Source organism: Zophobas morio, unplaced genomic scaffold (assembly GCF_036711695.1).
Source record: "Zophobas morio isolate AGI-343-1 ecotype UQ-CSIRO unplaced genomic scaffold, CSIRO_AGI_Zmor_V1 ptg000009l, whole genome shotgun sequence".
Lineage (NCBI taxonomy): Eukaryota > Metazoa > Arthropoda > Insecta > Coleoptera > Tenebrionidae > Zophobas > Zophobas morio.
The window spans coordinates 663,753-688,799 of NW_026972114.1; the positions used below are offsets into that span (position 1 = coordinate 663,753).

Genomic DNA, 25,047 nt, shown 5'->3' on the forward strand with positions numbered 1-25,047 from the left:
TGTAAAACACTATCCAAAATTTGCTATGTAAGTTCTGTTTAAAATTTGCAAAATAAAATATTTCAGATGTTCTTGTGAATTAAAGAAAATATTTTTTTTAATGTATTTTATCAATTTATCTTTACTTTTGAAATTGGACATGTGGAGGTTCATTAATACATTCATTATTTTAATCTTACATATGCGGATTTCCGAAAAAAACGTAAAATTTTACATAAGGCTTGTAATGGGAGTATAACGTTAGTCTGCGTTAATTTGATTTTCTTCAAAAAGAATGAAATGTACAAAACTGCATGATTCTTAGGATAGAAAAATTAACAGATAATACACTAAAACAAATAAAATAGTAAGTTATTCTTCTTATTAAAATTAATAACTGTTTAAAAAACATGTACCAACGTCCATTGGTTTTGAATTGCACTTTATATTTCACAGTGTATTGGGCGATAAATTACTTATTTTTGGAGATATCAATATGAGTCAGAACAATCCTCATCGTTGCAAAGATCAAGGATGCCCTTGTGAATCCTGGATTTTATGATTTCACACCGCTTTAATCAAGGTTTATAATTTCACAGTTAAATATTGGCGCCGCTTGTCTGGATGGAATATCTTTGTCCAGTTTTATAATTTCATAGTTTAAATTTGTTAATAATAGCACTTTTGCCAATTAAAATATTAATATTAAACTTAATTAAACCTTATATGGCGGAAATACGAATACTTTTATGACTCCCCAAATAGACTGGTAACTGGTAAATAATTTTGCAAAAACATCTCCTTTGGAGGGATCCTCACTTACAAAAGATGAAAAGATTCATGAGAGATCAGAGTCCCCTAACTAGTTGCCAGCCCAATGTGTGTTTTTGTTGTTACATAAGGGGTAAGTGTTGATATCTCTGAAATGTGCATGATTTCATAAACAGTTTTTTTATTTTTAAAATTGAGTTGAATGGATCATGTTTTGAGTTTCATATTTTTGAAATTAATTTGCATTAAAATTATTGGTTAAATGGTAATATTGTTTCGATGAACGCTGACTACGTAGCTCCTATAGTGTTCTTTACCTTTTTAGTGTTATGTAACATTCTCATTTTATATATATTTTTCAATGTTTGTTTGTTTTATTTTTCAAAGATTTTATTTCATACCTATAACGTTTTCTTGAATTTACCAAAAAGGTTTAATAGTAAAGTACATTTCTGTTAATTATAATTGTATGATAACTCCAAACTAAATTCCTTTCGTAAATACGTAGTCATTTCCATATTAAATATAATTATTCATTAGTTAGTATTTTCTATGTCCAGTCACTAGAATGTGTTACCATCATCACGAACCAACCTATCAACAAACAAATAATATTTTCATTATATGTCGGGCACGAGGACCACGACAAGAGTTTCACATTTGATGAAGTAAAAAAAAGTTAAATTTAAAAATCTCCCAAGCCCGTTACAACAGGCAAGGGAAATTCTGTTTAAGTATCATTTGAACAATTTTTTGCCATCATTCGACAAAGCTAAATGCATTTGTGTAATGTATGATACGAATAGTCTACATATTGATAATCTTGTTTTGTAGTTAGAATGAATAGAACACGGAAAATATTATTGAGGGCCAAAGCTACTTTGAAGGCTGATGCTAGTACTTTGGATTTACTGGAAATCCCAAAATATGAAAGTACGAAAGGACTAGATCAAAATGAAATAACCATACTTCTTTCCAGTGAGTACTGCACATAAGTTATACCTATTGGCATCATAATTTTTTAGATCGCCACAAGTTATTTAAAGAAGTTATATCAACTGTTGGTGAAGAAGTTACATCAACTGTTGATGATGAAACCGAACCCTATGAAGACAGCGGCGATGAATACATTCCAGATTCTGAAGAGACATGTTCCGACAGCGATTCTGAATTTCAAAACTTTATAAAGTTTCCACCACGTGTTTTACGAGATCGCCAGTCTGATATGGAGGAACAAAAACAAAATGCGTTGAATGGAGGGAACAGAAATAAGAAGAATGTAATCAACAAAAATACAGGAAGGAAGACACATGTATTAACTAATTTAGACCAACCAAGTACATCTACATATATAAGTAAGTATTGCCAAAAATTTTAAAAGGAATAACATATTTTTATTATAAATTTATAAATATTGTCTTTGAGTCGATAAGACTATAAGCATCAGTTTAATATTTACAAAAAATATAACATTATGTGAAAAGAAGTAGATATTTCTTACCATGGGAGACGATAAAGAACAATAATACAAATTGTGAAATAGTAACAGTTAAGATTAATGTATTAATTTCATGTCTCCCCAAAGCAGTTGTCTCTACTATAAATAATGCTCCATGTTCGGATGGGGTTTTTATAAATACCTACTTTAGATATTTCGTTGTTCTTCAAGTTTTATTGAGACTTGAATACATCCCTACTGTGTGAATGAAAGTTTATACTTTTTTAGATTGTCCAATATCGTTTAATGAAGTCACAACAACTACTAATGAAACTGATACGTACGAAGATCGTGATGCTGAAAATGTTCCAAATTTTGAAGATACATTTTTTGACAATAATGAATTCGATCAGGCAAATCAAAATTTAGACAAAGGAGAGGTGTGTTTCATTGTTATAAATAGTTTAATTTAAAATATCTATGAATATCTATCTATTACTAGGCACCTAATTCGAGAAAGAAACGTGTATGGAATAAAAAAGATAATTGCTTTTTTTGCGATACAGAGGTCATGAAGTTTTCGCGACATGTTATAGCAAAAGAAGAAAAGATCTCTTTACCAAGCTGAGAAACAAAGGAAATTTTTTGAAAAGTGCTGTTGGTAAAAATGTGGTACCAGTAAGGAAGCCTACATTGGATAGTTTAGAGCAACTCTCTACCACCGCATACCTTCCATGTAAGCATTGCAAAGGATTTTATAAGAAAAAATTTCTTTACAGACATGTGAAAAAATGTCCGCATAATAACGATGATAAAACCATAAGAACCAATGCCCAAAGTGAGGGTCAATCTTTGTTTGCTGCTTACAGAGAGAATGATATTTTGCGAAAAGAAGTATTTCCAACGATGAGACCAGATGAGATATCGTTTACAGCGAAAACAGATCCTTTAATATGTGCTGTAGCTAGGAGGTATTTGAAAAGCCATCGTGACAAACAATTCCGATTAGTTGCCTCACGCAAAATGAGACAACTAGCCTCCTTACTTATAGAAATAAAAAAAAAGATTAACGTTAAAAGTTTATTCCAAGCACTAGATCCATTAAATTTCGATATTCTTGTTCAGTGCACTAAAATAATCTCCCGATATGACGCCGAAACGGACTCTTATGGTGCTCCATCACTAGCATCTCACATGGGAACGGAATTAAAAGACTGCATTGACGTGGCTTACAACATGTCACTTAAAAAATATAAAGCAGAAACAAATGATGCAAATAATTTAAAAATTTTGAAAGAATTAATTGTTAATGAGTGGCGGTTCGAGGTATCCACCATAGCTAACAGTGACTTACAACAAAAAAAGTGGAACAAACCCTCACTTATTCCATTAGCCGAAGATCTTACTTTGTTAAAAGCATACCTACTTGCTGAAAGCGGCAAATGTAGAAATACCCTCGCGGAGTATCCAGAAAATGAAAAAGCTTTCAAAACTTTAACTGAATTAACCTATGTGCAACTGCTTCTCCTAAATAGAAGAAGGGTTGGCGAATTACAAAGAATGACCGTAACTTCTTATACTGCTAATATAAATAACAAAAGTACAAATGAATTCGATAGCTGTATCACTGAAAGTGAAAAAGTCCTGATGAAATCCTTCAAAAGAGTTGTAATAAGGGGAAAACGAGGTCGAGGAGTTCCGGTTCTGTTTACGGAAGACATGGTCAGAAATACAGATTTACTTTTGCAAGTCCGGAAACATTTTATGCGGCACAAAAATGAATATTTATTTGCAAATACAAAATCCTCTAGTAGTATCAATGGAACGAAGGCAATTTACAAGCATGTAAGGCTTGCCGGTGTAAAAAATCCGGCTGCTTTGACGTCGACTAAATTAAGAAAGCACCTCGCAACGATGTCTCAAGTAATTAATTTGTCTGAACAAGATTTGGAGCAATTAGCAAATTTCATGGGACACACGTCTGAAATACACAAAACTTACTATAGGTTACCTAGCGATGTGTATCAAATGGCCAAAGTGTCAAAATTACTTCTACTTAATGAAAAAGGTGAAGCTTCGAAATATAAAGGGCAACGCTTAGACGACATCAACATCAATTTAGACATAGTAGAAGAGTCAGATGGCGACAGTGAAGGTGATGACTTCAATGAACAAAACATAAGAGGCGAGATTGATAAGAACAACGTGAGTATTATAGGTATTTCTTATTATTTCACAATATTTTAATGTTTTTCCTGTAATTTAAAGAAGGAACCCACTTCATCTAAGAAAAATTCTATGTATGTTTCCCAAACGAAAAAGAAACGTACGCTAGAGCCCTGGACGGATAGTCAAAAAGAAGTGGTATTAAGCTATTTCAAAAATCACCTGAAGAAGAAAATTCCACCCAAGAAAAATGAATGTCTCCATTTAAAAAGTGAACATCCCGATTTATTTTCGAATAAATCTTGGGAAAAAATGAAAATCTTTGTTGTAAACAAATATAACCAAAACAAATAAATTTTATTTCAGATTATAAACTTATTTTTACTTCCCGAACGTAAGCGAAGGAAGTATTGTAATCGATTCTATCGGCCGACTCTCTACTTTTACGTTTTCTCGACCTTTCACGACCCTTATAATACGAAGAAATAGGTCTGCCGTTTCCGTCTGTCTGTCCGTTTGTCTGTCCGTCTGTCTGTCTGTCTGTCTGTCTGTCTGTCTGTCTGTCTGTCTGTCTGTCTGTCTGTCTGTGTGTCTGTCTGTCTGTCTGTCTGTCTGTCTGTCTGTCTGTCCATTCGTCTGTCCGTCTACCGTCCCGATTTTTATTAGACAGATAATCCCCGAAAGTACTGAACCGATAGTTGTCAAATTTTGTATTTATATGAGGAATATCATGTAGATGGTAAAACGCTAACCAAAATTTGTCTAATCATCCCCACACATGTAGTTTATGATTCCGTATTGAGTTTTTATGCGAAACGCCCAGATTTTTGGAAAAAAAATCAAAATTATAAAACAACACTTTGCAAATTTAATTTTGAATTTCCAAAACCGAATGATTTGAAATCTTGCAAATGTTTTACAATTATGATACGCATGATAAATGTTTAATCAAAATATTTTTACTTAATAATAATAATAATAATCATATTTTATTTATCCACCAGCTATACAATTACAGGATAAATATATTCCACAATAAACCAAAAGTAAGTAAATTAAATATGAATTATAAAATTGATTCCTAAATAATCCACCCTTCCACAAATCATCTAAAAACTATTTAAAATAACAGATTTTAGTCTGCGTAAATTAATGGTGAAAATGTCAACCTCTGAACATAAATTATTAATACTTCTACACATAGATAATATGTATAGGTGACTGCGCATAAAGGTCCATACTCGCTACAGGTAGATAAAATGTGTCCGTCATCTTACTATTTATTCCTGGGACTAGTAAATTAACCGATGCCAATAAGTATCTACTCATCAGAAATTACATATCTAATTAATTTTATAACAAATACAATTTCATACATAATCCTACGACTGCTTAAAGATATATACGAAAACACTTTCAATAACAAATTAGAAGGATAACTATGTTCAACGAAGCTTCTATACCTCCGATAATACAAGATTTTTAGGTATTTTCACTGTACTCTTTCAACCAAATCAGCATAATTCTTATAGCATGGATTCCAAACAACAGAACATTACTCCAATTTACTACGAATGTGAGCATTATAGAAACTGACAAGGGCTTGATTATTGAGATCACGCGTACTTCTTGTAAGAAAGCCTAAAATGCTGTTACACCGTTTGCACAACGTCTCGACATAACTATTAAATGTTAATTTGGAATCAAATATGACACCAAGAATGTGTCACAACGTTTCAGTGCTTTTTGATTAATTGCATAGTGATAAACAATGGTATTCTGTTTCCTTGAGAAAGTCATGACCCTACACTTGTCTTTGTTTAGTACCAAACTGTTAGGAGTACACCACTGATAAATCATGTTAAGGTCAGTTTGAAGTAACTCACAATCTATTGCAGATTCAATAGTTCGAAAATTTTTAAGTCGTCCGCATAACGTAAACAACAATTACAAGAAAAAAGACTCTGCACTACATCATCAATAAAAACAGAAAACAACAAGGGTCCAAGCACTGACCCCTGTGGAACTCCAGTCGGAAGTTCATATAACCGAGATTTGAAAACTTGATATTAAACATAGTTTTTCCTACCCTGCAGCTAGGAACGAACAAACTGAACCAAATCAGCAGACAAACCAAAGACATGTAGCTTATGTAAAAGCATGTATCGCATCAAAAGCCTTAGAGAAGTCACAGTAAATTATATTAACCAGTAAATGGTTGTCAAGGGGATGTGAAACATAATCCGTAAAAGAACAAAGATTAGTAACAGTAGATTTTCCTTTGACAAATCCGTGTTGTTTGGACGACAGTTGACGAACCATATGGAAGGAAATGGGTTTGTTGTTCTTTAAATTGCTAAGTGCATTACAATTAGGCAGTAGCTCACATGTAGAATTTACAGCAGAATTTCTTTCATACACAGACTCAAAATGTGACAAATGCATCGGAAATATTCTGGGGACTATCAATAATATCACCCTTGATATTTAACATAGAACTTAGAATACGCCTTTGCCCCTTGAGACTGTTTATAAACGACCACCGTTTTTTAGGATCATCTCGAATACAATTAGATACCATCGCAAGATGGTCAGTCTTAATACTTGATTTTACAAGTTTGCGATAATTCTTAAATTTAACACAATAAATAATATTAGACTTGGTAAACCTCCATATTTTCAAATAATGTTTCTTAACTCTTATGACTCGCCTAGTTTTTGAAAAAAACCAAACTGGAAATGAATATTCACGTTTACAGATAACTGGTACAGTTAGATTTAAATAAGAATTCAATATGGCATAGAATGTGTGCAGGCCAGGCATTCTCAATATTATTACATTTGAAAACCGGAGTCCAATCAGTACTAAGAATAAGACTAACAATTCATTAAAATTACATCTCTTAAAATTATATGATGTAGAATTAGATACTACAAAAGGTTTAAATCTCCCAGATGGGTATTGAATATCAAATAACAATGCAGGATGCTGAGTCTTCTCGTACTAAGGTAATTTCTGAGTGGCTTAAACATCTGTTATTAACATTTTTCACCTCACTAATTTGTACAGCACCAACAGAACTAATAAAATTTACGATACTAAGAGATTTAGAACAAGCTAGCTCATTCAACAGTGGAGCGTTGAAATCATCCGCAAAAATAAACTTATCATTAATAAAACAAATCACTTAATTTTAGCTTATGAACTTGATGCTCATATACCAAGGATGGGGTAGATGAAGGAACAATAACAATAACTACGAAATTCAGTCCTCTAAAGTGCAATCGTCAACAAATAACATCAACTTTGTAATCATTCAAAATCAGTTTCAAATTCAATTGACTTACAACCAAACCTCGATTTTACACCACCACCGATACCTGAGCCACGATCACACCTAAAAACTTAATAATCAACTGGAAACAATTCAGAGTTTAGTATATCATCATTAGCCCATGTTTCTGAAAAATAATACCCAGGTCATCACCAGCTAGAACATTTTCATAAAACTCATGAGTTTTACTCCTTATACCCTGCACATTCTGATAATAACATCTTATAGAAACAAAGTCAAACGGTTGGATAGTTACAGTTTTTTTGCAACAACTATCTGAGGCATACCATTCGAGTATTTAAAAATAGTATATTATTAGCCAAGGTTGCAGAGCCAAGCATTCTAGACCGAGCGCAAATTAGAACCCGAGACGCGCAGCGTCGAGGGCTCTGAAGCGCGAGGTCTAGAAGTGGCTTTGCAACCGTGGTTAATATACTATTTTTTTCACTAGTAGAAACCGTAAGACAACAAACTGAAAAAATAAACGTTCAATTTTTTGACGCAACATGATTTTGTTTTGATTTCTAATCAAACTTAATCTAAATCTTCAACACAAAGAAAACCATTTATACTTGTCGCTGAGTTAATCATTTTATCTTCTACCGTCTACCAACTACCGTGCGTATACTAAAGTAATGTTTGTAGCACACATTTGTTCATTTTTTAAGAAATAATCACATCAAACATTGCGTACATAACCTCAATTTTTCTTTTTGAACCGGTGGTCGCAAAAGTTGAATTTGCTACCTCTAAATGAGTCGACATTTGCATGCTTGATGGCTGCTAGTGAAAAAAATATATTTTCCTCCTTAGCCGTCCTATCATGAAAGTCCGTGATAATTTTTCTCTTCAAACCAAGTTGCCTCATTGTTAAATCTTTATTGATAAATAGTTTGAGGTTGCGCACAAAATTTTTAGATTTTTGTTTTCTTTAATACCAATCCCACATCATCCTTAGAATTTAACACTGTCCTTAAAGGTCGAATTTTATTGTCAGACCTATCTTTCCCTAATCTAAAAATCCCAATTTTGCCAGTATCGACTTTAACATCTAAATGTTTAAAAATATCATTCACCAAGTTTAAATCACCGGCAGCTCACTCAGGTTCATTCAAATTAAAGATAATAATATTTTTTCTTTGGCATTACGCTCATCAATCTCGCCCCGAACATCATCCATAGTAAAAGAGTCATTATTACAAATACGAGGTCGATTACTTTGTGAGGACAGCAATACTTTAAACTCACTCATTTGTTTCTGAAGCCATTCAATGACACTAGTAAGACCGAGAATTTGCCCAGCAACATCAATCGTAGAACAGGCAGTGCAGTTTATATTCTTTTTAGATCTGAGGACACGAGTGTCTTTTTCATTTAAGTTCGCACAATTATTACTTATTCCCTCCAACAAATTCATGACGTCAGCTCACAATTTTGCCGAATAAATCCTATCTAAATTGTGTAAAAAATGATGAACCTGTCCTTGTAATTTACCATTCCTTTCATATTTTTTGGATTTGCGTATACAGGCTGACTCAAAAAAATTAATGAATACGTGAATTTATTTTATTGATTTAATCAGGAACTACGAAACCGAATGCTTTGAAATTTTGAAGATGTTTTAAAGTTATCATAAACATGGTAAATTTTTAATCAAAATGTATTTGCTCATCCCCCCCTAAAAAATTGATGACGATACGGGGTGTATCAAAAAAATTAATAACCGAGTCAACTGCCAGTAGGCAACATCATAAGAACGTGTGCGTAAGTACTATACACAAGGTTGCCACATTTACGGTCCTCATTTGGTACCTTGTGATTCCGTTACTGCCGTGCGGTTAGAAAATATACATCAGAGGTAGCGCCTCCAAGCGGAAACATGCCCAACTAATTTATACAGTTTAGATCATTTTTCTCATCAACTGAGGTCCAACTTGTTTTTGTAGAATTTTAATCTATAATGGTGGGATCGACATATAGTAAAATTTGAGTGGTTTAACAAAGTGAGGTCCATATATTGGTCCTCACTTTGTGCTGGACCTCACTTCAACCGTGAATTTTCCCTTTGAGGGGCTCACTTTATACTCTGGGAATAAATATATATATATATGTTACGGTTAAAGTGAATACTCGGCTAGTTTCCAAACTAACTGGTTGTTATGCAAACTAACCAAGTCGCTAGTTATTATAGACGAAACACTATTTTCTCTTACATTAGCAGGGTTTCTTGGTTAATTTTTAAACTGCCCAGCTAGTTTATAAACTACCGTACAAGTTTGGATAATTTAAATACTTTTTTTAAAGTACATAAATTAACCGAAATAATTGGTTAGTTTACAAACCAGCCACTTTGTTCTGGTTAAAATAAGAACTTTTTCTCTAGTACGATAAAATAACCAATGAATTGTATCATTGCCTGCATTGAACACTAAAACAACTGGCTGTTTGCATACTAACTGCCTAAAATATGATACAATTCGTTAGTTATTTTATCGTACTAGAGAAAAAGTTCTTATTTTAACCAGAACAAAGTGGCTGGTTTGTAAACTAACCAATTATTTCGGTTAATTTATGTACTTTAAAAAAAGTATGTAAAGTATCCAAACTTGTACGGTAGTTTATAAACTAGCTGGGCAGTTTACAAATTAACCAAGAAACCCTGCTAATGTAAGAGAAAATAGTTTTTCGTCTATAATAACTAGCGACTTGGTTAGTTTGCATAACAACCAGATAGTTTGGAAACTAGCCGAGTATTCACTTTAACCGTAACATATATATATATTACGTGCCTGTTCATTCATTACATGCCAGTGGGTGTAACTATGGTTTTACTATGAGGCTAGACAGTTCGTAATTCATGGATTACTATGTGGGAGTAGAAAAACTTATTTTTATCCGTTGTAAATTGCAACGGATCTTTTACAGGGTTTGAGAAAGGGTTACGTGTATTGTAAATATATATTGCAAAAACTTTTGTTAGAGCGTCAAGAATAGTTTTGTGTTACCGGGAAATCTAAGAAATGTAGGAACTTATGCATAATACTTTTTCACTTAAAACTGTAACGAGGGTTTTTTTACGATTTCATTGATTATGAATTATTATAAATCTATAAATTTTTTATTTGACAGTTGTAATAATTTAAAAGCCATTTTTTATTTAAAAAAAATGACGTGTGTAACACGTTTTGAAAGCTATTTTTTTCACTCGTTTAATTGACAAACTTTAAGCTTGTGAGAAAAAAAGCATGAATCACTTACTTGAGTGTCTAATTAATAAGACAAATAATCCAAATGAACATTACAGTAACATACCGACGAAATATATGTCAGCATTAAAAAAACATTTTTTTCAATATTTTCACTTTTAAGCGCCGCGCCCGGTCCATGTCGTTAAATAGAGAGATAATGATATCAACGGGATTACCCTAAAATGAGTTTGTTTACAAATAGAAATAAATGTTTCATTAAACGTTCTTGTACCAAGTATAACTTTAAGAAATAATTGACTTTGCAAAATATTTAGTGAGACTTTAAAACACTAAAATATTTTGCTCGTAGTTTTAAAATTAATACAAAAAGACATAAATAATTGAACGAATATCACTGAAAATCCTTTAAGCTTGTTGCATTATTGTTAAAAATGTTTCCAATGTTAATGTCATTCAATATGTTGAATAGTCGCATAAGTTTCCGTTTAAAATGTTTAAAAATTCATACAAGTAGATTATGATGTTTCTCAAAAGATAAACACATCTAATATACTTTCTCGAAAAACTCTATTGCATAATCAGATTCCAACGGTATTGTTAATTTGAGAAATTTTGTTAGCATCACACATAATTAAATAACTAGTTGGGCATTTTTTTCTTAATATAACAAAAAATGTTGCATGTCAAAATCAAGTGAAACATGTGAGATATATTTTTGTGTTCGTAAATAAAAATTTGCCAGTTAACATATGTACCAACAATGTTTATTTATTCGTTTTAAAGCCCCACCAAATAATAGATGGGTGGTAAAAGTAATTTTGTACTCATCGTGCGATAAAATATTAAAGCTTTAACCAAACGTTATCAAATGCACGTGCTGTGGTCGCTAATAAGAAACTTACGATATCTAATATTTTTGAAAAATTTTATACTGTGGCAACTGACAACCACATAAATAAACATGCCCTCTTACGTCATATGCCATGAAAAAAATGCTGTTCGAAATATATAAATTATTTCGCACTTATAATAAGCGACACATTATTTGTGTTTTGACCCATCCAGCGAAATTTTATCGTTCACTTAAGAGAGCATGGCCTCAAGGACAGTTTTGGTGGTGGTAGGAGGGCTAGTTAGTGGTGCGTTAGTAATTTTTCGTCAGTTCGAAACACAGACGTTCGAAACTACACTCCACACTATCTAGCAATGGGTAAGGTTCGAATTTCGTATCAGCAAATAATTAATTTCGTCAATGTTACAGAACGACGCGTTTTTTTTTCAAGTAAATGGAGGGGATACGGACAAGGGCACCGGTAAGTTTCTCCATATTTTATTTTTTCTTTTTTTTTCTAATTTTCCTTCAACCCGAGCGTACGCTAGAGAAATCTTGTCATATTATTATATTGTTTTAAGCATATTACGATCTTATTTTAAAAAATAATTTTTCACTTCCATTAGTTTTTGTCTACAACATTCAACTTTTGTTTTTTTAAATGACATCCTACTTTTAGTGTGGAGGCTTTTTTTTGGTTCGTGGATGCATCATAATTTATTAATTTAATAATTTCAAACATAAGTAATAAACCTTTGTATTAAATTATCATTTTCGTATGGAAGAAATTTAATTTTCAAATTTAAATACGTCTTTCGGTACAAGTTACAAAAATTATCAAACTGTGTGACAAAAATTTTGATATGAAAAAATAAATTTGTATCCACAAATAGGTAACCGTGTTAATAAATTCATTACAGTCATCTTGACTCAAAATTAAATTAATTATTAACACTGCTTTTTAACAAAATATGACATGATAAATCAATGTTTTCAGCAGTGACTATATATTTAAAAGACCGGCAACCCCGTATCCCTATGCGTACCACTGAGAGAATATTCGCGGTTAGAGGGCGCCACAAAAAGCGACAAAAGCCCTCTAACCTTCAATGGTTGTTACTAATACCATTTCACGGGTTGTTGTCTGAACTCGTACAGCACAACTACTGTAAGAGAATCACTGTTGCAGCCGTTTTAGTTTGAAATTTAACAAGTCGGACGGCGCGGAAAATTACCGACACTTTGCGACTCGAATCAAATAAGGATGTGGGAACAAAATCTCTCCATAAGCTTCAAACTAGTATAACTTTATTATTAATTGACGAATTAAAAATGTAATTAATAACATATATAACACAACTTTAAAAATACAATCTGCACCATATCTACTTGCTTCGCAGATGTTTAACTTAACACGGCGTTTTAACTGTGAAGGGGTTTTTTAAATGCATATGGTCTGCATAAAATTCGACAAACACATTTCGCCAATCATTTTCATTTAAGTATTCCATTACCACATTATTATCAGCAAAGAGCGGATTTCTGTCCGGCCTGGCAAGGCCAAACTCGGTACGGCTCGTGCGGGATGGAAATTCAGTGCAGGTACAGGCTGCACTTCGTTTATTTTAAAATAGAATACCGGTGCTTCGTTGTACTTTGCTGTTAATTCCCGTTCTCCTTTACTTAGCTGTTTTAGGAATTAAGTTTTCATTCATTGTATTTATAGGATAAGTGAAGATTAAATGCACTGATCATCACCCGCTACTGATTAGCAGCGATTTACGCGTCCCTACCTATAATCGTGACGTAGACAGAAATCCGCTGTCTAATTATCAGACAAAATATTAAAACTTCTAGGTGGAATTAGCGATTACAATCTTTGAAAAAAAGAAATGTGGTGTCGTGGGACACCAGGTAGGAACGAAGTTCCTTCGGTTAATGTAGAATCGACACAATTTGCAAAAAAAAAACGTGCTCAATTTTATGTAGGTTTTCTTGATTTTTCTCTTAAATTTTGCTGATTAGTTTTTATTTAAGTACAGGAAAATATTTAGGAAATTCAGTATTTTAGGAAATAATAAATTACGTAAAATAGGTAGAATTATCAAAATATATATAGTAGTAAGTGTTTATTTTTTACCCTACGGGCTTAAAAAGATTCTTGACACTACAATTTTTCCCTAGTTAACAAAAACCAAATATCATCAATCAAAATATATATATATTTAAATGTTTGGAATTGAAGGGAGAATTTGTTTTAATTATTTAAAAAAATAATCAATAAACTTTTTAAATATTGTCACTAGTTTAGAGGATATCTTTGCTTTATATCGTAACTTTCTTGCTTATTTTCATTTTTTTTAGCTTTTTCGCGTTCCCTATACGCTTTTTGATACTCTGCTTTGCCATTGTTACTATATTTATTATTGTTTTGACGATTTGAAATTGTATGAAAATAAACGTGGCTACTCACGAGTAAAATGTATCTATAATGTGCGTATTCGCCACGTGCTTGTCCATGAATTCATGAGTATATACTATGCATTGGCGGGGTGGAGTGGTAATAGAGAGAGAAGGGATGAGAGAACGAAAAGTGTTTAGGACATTTTTTATATTTTGTCGGTGCGGTCTTCACGTGTTGGCGGTGTCTTTGTAAGGCAGCTGCACGTGTGCGGACCTTCAACCTTGTGTGGCGGCACAATAACACGTCGGTAAGCAGAAAATAAATAAGTCGTCTCGTGGTGTGGTGGTAAGCATTCGTGCCTGGAGACCAAGGAGACGTTGGTTCGAATCCCACCGAGGCACAACATTTTTTTCTCTGCTTACCTACACTTGTAAGGCGGCCATTTTTCCACGGAGTTTTCGTTACGGTTTTAGGATCACATTTGTTTCAGTTCGGTCGTGCAGCAAAATTCCTATCTCCTCCAAGCCTGCCGTAAGGAACTTCGTTCCAATAAAAAAAATTAAAATTTAAAAACAGAGAAATTGAATAATTCGAAACATCGAAAAATTGGAAAATTGAAAAATTAAAAAAAAGTGGAAAATCGAAAAATTAAAATGTAGGAACAACCGTTCCCACAAAATCAGGTGTTCTACCTGAGCGCATTCATAATCTTTGTACAAATGTAAATATGTCCTATCTTTCGTCTACCTGCCCTACGCTCCTACATACTTTCTCTTTCCGTTTCTAGAATTTTCTAAACTCTTTCTTTACCTACTACCACCTATTTGAAACCGAGCCTACCTGTCGACCATTCAAACACCCTTCGATCTTCTTCTCCCTGGCACTCTCAAACAGTAAAAGGAACTAAATAAAATCTGAAAACCGTAACGTCGCTTTTTCTAAAAATCGAAACATTAAAAAAAACAGAAAATCGAAAAATAAAAAAAATGGAAAATCAGAGATTTAAAAATTCCAAAAATTGAAAAATTGAGATAGAAGAACTGAAAAGTCGAGAAATTGAAAAACCTAATATTTTAAAAACTGAAAACTAAAAGTTTAAAAAACGAAAAATTTAAAATTCAAACAGTAAAAAGTCGAAAAACTGAAAAATCACAAAATTGAACAAAATATTCAAAAATTAGGAAGTTAAAGAATTGAAAAATTGAGAAATCAAAAATTCAAAAAGCAAAGTCGAAAAAAGTAGATTAATTGAAGAATCGGAAATCTGAAAATTCTGAAACGTCAAAATTTGAAAAATTAAAAAATATTGAAGAACTGAAAAATCGAAAAGCCTAAAATTTAAAACATTGAAAAATTAAAATATCGTAAAATTGAAAAATGGAGAAATCTAAAAATCAAAAAATAAAAAAAAAATAAAAATTGAAAAATCTAAAATATAAAAATCGAAAAACTAAAAAATCAACACATCGAGAAATCAAAACTCGAAAACTAAAAAAAATTGGAAAACTGAAAAATCCAATAATATAAAAATCTAAACACAGAAAAACCGAAAAATCGAAAAGTAAAAATCAAAAACCGACAAATCGAAACATCGAAAAATTCAAAAACTGAGACATCGAGAAATCGAAAAATCAAAAGATGAGAAATCGAGGAGTCGAAAAGTCGACAAGTCGAAAAATCGAAAAATTGAGAAACCGAAATAGGCCAAAATCGACAAATCGAAAAGTTAAAAATGGAAAAATTGATAATTCAGGATCTCAAAAATTGAAAAATCGAAAATTTAAAAATTGGGAAAATAAAAAAATTAAAATATAGAACAACTGAGAACTCGAGAAATCGAAAAATCTAGAATTTTAAAAATGAAAAATTACAATATCGAGAAGTTGAAAAATTGAGAAATCGAAATATAAAACGGTCGAAAAACTGAAAAATAATAAAAATATCATAATAACTATATCTACTATAATGGCCGTTCATTTTTTTATTTAAATAAAGGATGAATTTAAACGCATACACCAGGCATCCTCCAAAAATTGGGATTTACAGGCATGTTGTCAACATGTGCTTATCATAACAATAATAATAATTAAAGAAAAGTTGAAATTTGGTTAAAATTGGACAAAAACCTTTCACCAGTCCACCGTTCATTTGGGGATGGGCTATTTTGCTTTAACGTAATCGCACTGGCCACAAGTCTGATGAGTTGGTGTTCGTCCAGACTACTGTTAACGTAGTTCACAAGAAAAAAGGAGGGAGAGCCACTATCCACTGTTACGTTTGTGGATGAAGTGAAGTGAGGGGTAAGACGGAGCATTAGCCCCGCACTTGTCCATAAGGTTGCCTCTCTTTTAACTCTATACTCACTGGTTTTCAGAAAAAATATTCTCTACAAAAATCTTGAAAAAAATACGCTAAATGCGCTTAATATCTCAGTGATTATTGAAAATAGAAAAAATATTTCGATAGAACCTGCCTCAACCGTAAAGTACAATAACACATTTCTAGCTTTTTTTTTTTAAATATATCAAATTGTATACAATTTATTTTTTATTTAATTATTACGAAAGGTCAAGAAGAAGATAAAGTAGAGAGCTGGTTAATGGACCCGATTAAAATACCTTTTAGCTTACGCTCAGGAAGTAAAAAGTCAAAGGTTAAAGTTATACGGGTTTTTGAGTATAATACACTAATTTTATTTTCATGTGCCTAAAGTGTTCTGTTTTTGGGAGACAACGCACAGCTTAGTTTTCTTTTTTACTTCCCGAGCGTAAGCAAAGGAAGTATTGTAATCGAGTCCGTCGGCCGACTCTCTGCTTTTACGTTTTCTCGATCTTTCATGACCCCTAGAAGACGAAGAAATAGGTTCCCATTTCCGTCTGTCTGTCCGTCTGCCGTCCCGGATTTTTATTAGACAGATAATCTCCGAAAATACTGGACCGATTGTTGTGAAATTTTGTACTTATATTAGGAATATCATGTAGATGGTAAAACGCTAACCAAAATTTATCTAATCATCCCCACCACTAATGCGATGACGTCACTTCAAAATTGTACATAGTAAATAGGTCTTAAATTGTATAAAATAACATAGTCCTACACATGTAGTTTTATTAGACAGATTATCTCCGAAAGTACTGGACCGATTGTTGTGAAATTTTGTACTTATATTAGGAATATCATGTAGATGGTAAAACGCTAACCAAAATTTGTCTAATCATCCCCACCACTAATGCGATGACGTCACTTCAAAATTGTACATAGTAAATAGGTCTTAAATTGTATAAAATAACATAGTCCTACACATGTAGTTTACGACTCCGAATTCAGTTTTTACCCGAAACATCCAGATTTTCCGAAAAAAAATCAAAATTATAAAACAACATTTTGCAATTTAATTTTGAATCTGCTAACCCGAATGTTTTGAAATGTTGCAGATGTTTTAAGGTCATAAAGAGCATAATAAATGTTTAGTCAAAATATATTTGCTTATCCCCTCCAAAAACTTGATGACGTCAGCTCGAAAGTTTGCCGAATAAATCATATCTAAAATGTACAAAATATGATGAGTCTGTACTTGTGATCTATCACTCCATTCATATTTTTTGGATTTGCATATACAGGGTGACTCAAAAAAATTAATGAATGCGTAAATATATTTTATTGATTTAATCATTAACTACAAAACCGAATGCTTCGAAATCTTGAAGATGTTTTAAAGTTATCATAAGCATGGTAAATTTTTTATCAAAATGTATTTGGTCGTCCCTCCTAAAAAATTTATGACGTCACCACAAAATTTTGCCGAATAAATCCTATCTAAAGTGTACAAAATATGGTGAGTCTCTTCTTGTGATTTATCATTCCATTCAAATTTTTTCGATTTGCATATACAGGGTGACTGAAAAAAATTAATGAATGCGTCAATTTATTTTATTGATTTAATCAGGAATTACATAATCGAATGCTTTGAAATCTTGGAGATGTTTTAAAGTTACCATAAGCATGGTAATTTTTTTATCAAAATGTATTTGCTCTTCCCCCCTAAAAAAATCGATGACGTCACCCTAAAATTTGGTGAATAAATCCTATCTAAAATGTGAAAAATATGATTAGTCTGTACTTGTGATTTATCACTCCGTTCATATTTTTTCGATTTGCACATTGTGACTGAAAAAAATTATTGAATGCGTCAATTGATTTTATTGATTTAATCAGGATTTACAGAACCGAATGCTTTGAAATCTTGGAGATGTTTTAAAGTTATTATAAGCATGGTAAATTTTTATCAAAATGTATTTGCTCATCCCCCCTAAAAAATTGATGACGTCACCCCAAAAGTTTGCTGAATAAATCCTATCTAAAATGTACAAAATATAATGAGTCTGTACTTGTGGTTTATCACTCCATTCATATTTTTGGATTTGCATATATACAGGCTGACTCAAAAAAATTAATGAATGCGTGAATTTATTTGATCGATTTAATCAGGAATTACAAAACCGAATGCTTTGAAATCTTGGAGATATTTTAAAGTTATTATAAGCATGGTAAACTTTTGTTCAAAATGTATTTGTTCACCCCTTCTAAAAAAATTGGTGACGTCACCCTTAAATTTTGCTAAATAAATCCTATCTAAAATGCAGAAAATATGATGAGTTTGTACTTGTGATTTATCATTCCATTCATATTTTTTAGATTTTCTTAAAGGGTGGCTCAAAAAAATTAATGAAGTCAATTTATTTTATTGATCAAATTAAAGGCAACACTTATTATTAGTATTACATTGGACCAACCCAATTTGGTAGACACAAAATTTTTTAAAGTTAAAACTCGGTTGAAACATAGCTGACTAGGTTCCGCGAATGTGGTATAGACATGTTTTAAATCAACCAACTGTGAATTCCACCGTCAAAAATTAAAATAAAATCCAATGTTTTATATAATAAGCGGAAGTCGACGCAATAAAACCGATTGTCGTTTTGTTTACAGCTTCTCTGTTTGACTCTCACGTATGCTGTTACGCCTGTCATCTTAAATTAAGAATGTTTATACATACACGATTTTCAGTTGCCTCTGATATGTATACGTGAGTAAATTGTTTCGTTATTTTATTGATTATTACAAATCAATATTCAAAACGACCCAATTCATTTTCCCGAAAATTTGAGAATATAATAATTTTATTCTTAGTATTACACTACATCTATCCCAACTGATATACGTGTCCTTGCAAAAATGTTGATGACGTCATCGCAATTTTTTTTAAATTCCCACTACAAAAATGTAATGAGAAAAAAAACACAATAGGCATGCAGTCGTCAAGTTTCCGACAGCGAGGGAAGTACAGTCTAAACTCTTTAGACCAATTTTTTATATTCCAATGCGACGTTGCCACGTTATTTCAATTTTTTTAAATTTTTTTATTATTGTAATGGTTCCAAACAAATTGCAATGAGGTAATTTTTAACATGTGTCAGAAAATTTCGGAATAGCAAAAAATAAACAGCTTTGTTGCTGTCTAAACTAAATTGAGTCTTAATGTAGAAGATCTTCATAAAAATTAAATAATATTATATATTTCAGTTTTTTTTTTAACAGAGCAACGTATTTTGTTATTGCATTTTCCTTTGTTTTTTATTTTCCTTCTTTTTGTAAAGTATTTTCTATATCTGAATTTAATAGTTTCTGCGTTTTTCCACTTTTTAAAGACTGAAATTTCGATATCTGAAAGTATATTGTAATGTTTTAGGCAGTTTTTTAAAGTTTAATTTATTTGATAACATAACAAATCACCTCTGTTTACGTCTCCATAAAATACAGATCAAAAAATAATTCGATGGTGATTTTGTTTGTGAAACTCTCTGTTCCTAATAATAATAAATAGCGGATTTTAGGCCTGAAAATGGCGCTTTGGGCGTGTTTCGGAAAAAAATTAATTTCACTTAAAAAAAAAAATTATAATCCATAAAATTTACTCGACCTCTGATTTTGTTTGAGATCGACATTTAATTAAATATTGACTAGTCGTAGTGTATGTATACACAAAGCAAAAGAAAACTTGTCGGGGTATGTTCAATGGACTTTTTAATTATTTAATAACCATATAATCCATAACCTAGTTATACAATAAATTTTGTTCTTTGATTTCTTATGCAGAAAGATAGATTTGGCTATTGAATTGTTGCCATTTTATTAACGGAATTCCCCCGACCCTCTTACCCAGAACCCGTGTTGTGTTATCTTTTCTTATAGTACCGAAAATGTATACTAAATGTGACTTTCGTAACAATGTTAGGAATATATAAAATTAAGATTTTTGAACAAAATAGGTAGAAAAGAAAGTGAAAGAGGTCGATAAAGGGCCCTCATGATCGAAAATCGTTGAATAAGCAAAAACAAGACATTGCTCCTCAGATATATTTTTGTACAACTTTTATGCATTTTCCTACAGCCGCAATGAAAATACATTTTTCTTAAAATCCGCTCATTAATAATAATTTTTAAAAGAATGGTAGAAACATGGCAACATCGTATAAAAATTTTAAAATATAACCCTCGATTTTACACCCTACCACGGGTCCAATTAGTGTAAGTAAAAATAAGTACATATATGGAATGTTCTATTTAAAAAAAAGTAAGTTGTATATTATGCTTCAAATACAAAACATTCTGTTTAGGTCAAAATAATTTTAATGCACGGTTCTGAAAGAACCATATAACTTTGGTCTTTAAGTTTTTTTCTATCTCTGATAATTTGTGAATTATTCATTTAGTGGCTCAGCCTGTATGTGGGGTTAAATTAAAGAAACAAAAATTGAATGTAAAGTTGCGAGAATGGAATCCCGCACAGTTTTTCTGTGTATTAAAGAAAATTGCTGTAGTTATTTATTGTTATAATGACTGCCGTGTATTTGTCAAAAGTTAAAATGGTAAAAATTAATTGTTTGAATCATATCATTGTTTGTTTACGTTTACGACGATCTAATTCGACGTATCACACAATGGTGCACCCGAAAGAATAAGACAATTACGGGTTACGGGCTTGGGTTACGAACATAAGGTATATACGCAATTAATTAATTAATAATTACTATCGTCACCTGCACTCGGAAAAGAAATAATAGCTGCCTTCTCATTATTTATGTGCATTTTATTGTTGTGTCGAATTGTACACGTATGTTATGAATGTGGTGTGGATTCAAAGATGTCAAATATTAATAAGACTAAATAGAGAATTGGTAGAGGGGGTTGAAGTATATTTCCGCCATGTTGAGGAACTCAAATTTTTGGCGGGCATTTATTTACCTAGTATTTTCGCAAATTTACAGAATTCGGCATTTTCATCTGCAGATGAACATCTCGTAGATTTTGAAACTTTGGTGATATAACCACATCTTTGAGTTCAAAGGACTTTGTGTTATTTTATATAAGTATCAGATTGCATCATATTAGTCATTTGTATAATTTAGAGTTACAAGGACCTATCATCAGAGAAAAACTGCATCAGTTAATTGTTTTTGAACACCAGTAATACATACATTTTATGGAATATGATGCTCATGTTTTTCAAACGTTTCAAAAATGACGCTTAATGTATTGGTAACGTAAAAAACTGTTAACATTTTGTTTGAAAAAATATATACATTGTGTGACACGAGATCGTATTTTTAACCTTATATTCCTGATATTTTTATTAATAAAAACCAATAGGTATTCTTTTATATACACTAATGAAAGCTAATTTACTGGTAAGTTTATGTTGCATTCCGTGAAACACGTAGTATATGTAAGTTTCCTTTATTCGAATTTTGCGATTTTATTTATTCCTTATAATATGGCGATTTGACAATACCACCTCTTACTCGCACCTTCCCGCTTGCAGCATCTGCGAGTGTAATTTATATTTGACATTTTTGTGTAGATATTAAAATGTTACCAAACTTTGTCCACTCAACCAACAATGTGATGACGGCACCTCAAAGATGCACCTAGGAGATGTAATTAACATTTCATAAAATAACACACTCATTTTCATATACGTGTGGTTTATGAATTCGTCTTAGTTTTTTACCTAATACCTCTAGATTTTTAAAAAAAAAAACAAAAATTTACAACATTTTACAATTTACCTTCGTTTTACTTTGAAACTGCAAAATTGAACACTCTGAAATCTTGCAAATGTCTTAAGGCTATTGTAGGCATGGTAAAACGATAATGGTAATTTATGCTTTTATCCCCCCCCCTCTCCCCCCCCCCGCGGGCGGAAACGTTAATGACATCATCTTAAAATTTTAGCGAATAAATTTAAAGTATACACAGTACTTGTGGTCTATCCATGCATACATCTTTTTGCTTGTACAGAGTGACTAAAAAAATTAATGAACAAGTCAAATTTTCTATTGTTTAAATTAAGAACGCCTTACTCCCTTACTCCATTTTCCGAATATTTGGGAATACAATACTATTAATTGTGCACTGCACTGATCCAAATTGATATACATGTGCTTGCAAAACTGTTGATGACGTCACAATATTTTGTAAAGAAAAAACTCGCGAATACAATCTAAAATATGCAAAATTGCAAAATATGATAAGTTTATACTTGCGATTTATCATTCCATTCATATTTTCTAGAAGTAGGTACTTATACCGGCTGACGCAAAAAAAAATGAATGATTCAATTTATTGTTGATTAAATCAGAAACTGCAAAACCGAATACTTTAAAATTTTGCAGACGTTTTACAGTTATCATAACCATGGTAAATTTTTAATCAAAATATATGTGTTTATAAACCCAAATCGTAACCATGGTAAATTTTTAATCAAAATATATGTGTTTATAACCCTAAAAAATTGAAGAAGTCAAGTCAAAATTTTGACGAATAAATCCTATTGAAAATATACTAATATTATGAACTTACACCTGTGATTTATCATTGGGTTCATGTTTTTAAAATTACTTATGCAGGGTGACTCAAAAAATTAATAAGTGCGTCAATTTGTTTTATTGATAAAATCAGAAACAGCTCACTCCATTTTCCCGAAAATTTGTGTATTCACTAGTATATCACTTCACATCACCTATCCAAAATGATATTAGTGCTCTTGTAAAAATGTTGGTAACGACATCAGTTCATCACTCATCACAAAATTTGTTCAAGGCAAAACTCATTTGAAACGCACGCGTAACACGTTTCTTTACATTTACTTTAACATTGCATACATAACTATTTTTGTTTTAACTTATGGCGATTTCATTAAACAATAAAATTAGCAAAATCAAATTATAATTTTTCGAAGGAGCGAGAAATGTTCTGCTGAAATAACCTTCGATCAATTTTTTTGTTTGCAGTTGACGAACGGGAAACGGCCCGTCCAGAACCAGGACGTGTGGATCGTAAGTGATTTTCTGCATTTCTCCTCATCCCCGTTTTTTCTTTCTTTTTCTCTGATTTTCTAAATTTGGTTTTCTCTTATTTGTTCTTGTTTTCTTTGCAGCTCATAAGGTCCACATCATAATTGACCCTGTGCCCGGACTCGCTCCCGGGCAATTAACTTTTGAGGTTGGGGCTGCAGACTTGCCAAATACACAACCCATTCTGACGTTGTCAAACGGGGTCGTCGTTGCCATAGAGGCAACGCCAACGACGACCACCGTAGTTGTTCGATTGTAAATTTTAATTTTGTTTTTTTTTTATTTTAATTCTGTTTTTTTTAATTATTTTTTTTTATTTTAATTTTGTTTTTTTTTTTAATATAAATTTGTAATCTCTATATTTTAATTATTTTTCCCTCTCCATAGTGTGTTAATAACAGAGGCCAAGCTAATTCCTGATGTACAGTACAGTACTACGTTTATTAGTGGCCAAAGTGTAATCAGTAGTCACTGGGTTACGTAATTCCGCATTAAGTTAACCGCGCCATTTACTTGATCGTGGCGTGGTGTGTAGATATTTATTAAATATTTAATAATATAAGAACTGTTCTTTTGTTAGAATTAAAACACAATTGTCCTTAAAATGCTTTTATTAAAACATCGATTTGTTCGTTATAAAATCTTGTGACGAATTATTTAAAGACCACAAATAAGCATATACCTACAGGTTGTTTAAAAGTGGGTATGGATACATCTAAATAGTTATTTCCGGAGCGGTGTATAAAAACTCATTGAGATCTGGTATACAGGTAAAAATATTCGAATTCCATTTTCTGAAATATTATAGTATTTATTTTGCACATACAAGGCCACGTTGACTTTTCTGAGTGGCATGAGGGGTCAAATCAATTTTAATATTTTTTAAAAAAGCATGTTTTTCTTTATTTGCACATAATAGCATAAAGTCATAAAAAATTATTCCGAACTCAGAGAGCAAATCTGAAGCCGGAATCATTGTCAGGAGGCTTTAATTAGTGCGAGATGCAAATTTCAGGAAGATACTTGGTTGTTTATAAAATGTTGAAATTTTCACGTTTTTACGTGGGTAAAAAATTTTGGAAAAATAAAAAAGTGTGATGTGATTAGATTGTGTTTCCGTGCTGTGTGGAATTGTTTATGCGGTAATTATGAATACTAATTATTGTTTATCAAATTATGTTATTTTATGCATTTATTGATAGGTTATGGCATATAATCTACATAGACCTCTTACTGCAGCTGAACTGCAAGAAGCAGCAGACAATATATCTGATATCGAAGATTCTGAAGGGCATGAGGAAGACAATGATAGCTCTGAAGAATATGATAACGAATATTTAGCTTCGGAGGAAAGTGATGTTCAGAATGCATCAAGTGGTGATGAAGATGGTAATGAAACAGATTCTGTAAGTAACCACGACATATTTAGGGCTAAAGATGGTACTGAATGGCATTCTGTCCCCCAACCCACCGGTCGTACTCGAGCTCATAATATTA

The 25,047-nt window shown here is 31.9% G+C and overlaps 2 protein-coding genes across 2 annotated transcripts in view; one reads left to right on the plus strand and one right to left on the minus strand.

The window, feature by feature from the left end:
* The window catches only part of LOC135125746 (uncharacterized), a 565,798-nt gene that overhangs the window by 199,741 nt on the left and 341,010 nt on the right, over window positions 1–25,047 (minus strand). The window lies entirely within an intron of this gene.
* On the plus strand, window positions 808–4,708 carry LOC135125929 (uncharacterized). The gene is made up of 6 exons (XM_064051717.1): window positions 808–883; window positions 1,585–1,728; window positions 1,776–2,105; window positions 2,477–2,528; window positions 2,755–4,393; window positions 4,457–4,708. Exons 1-6 carry the CDS (start codon window positions 808–810, stop codon window positions 4,706–4,708), a joined length of 2,493 nt encoding a protein of 830 aa, XP_063907787.1.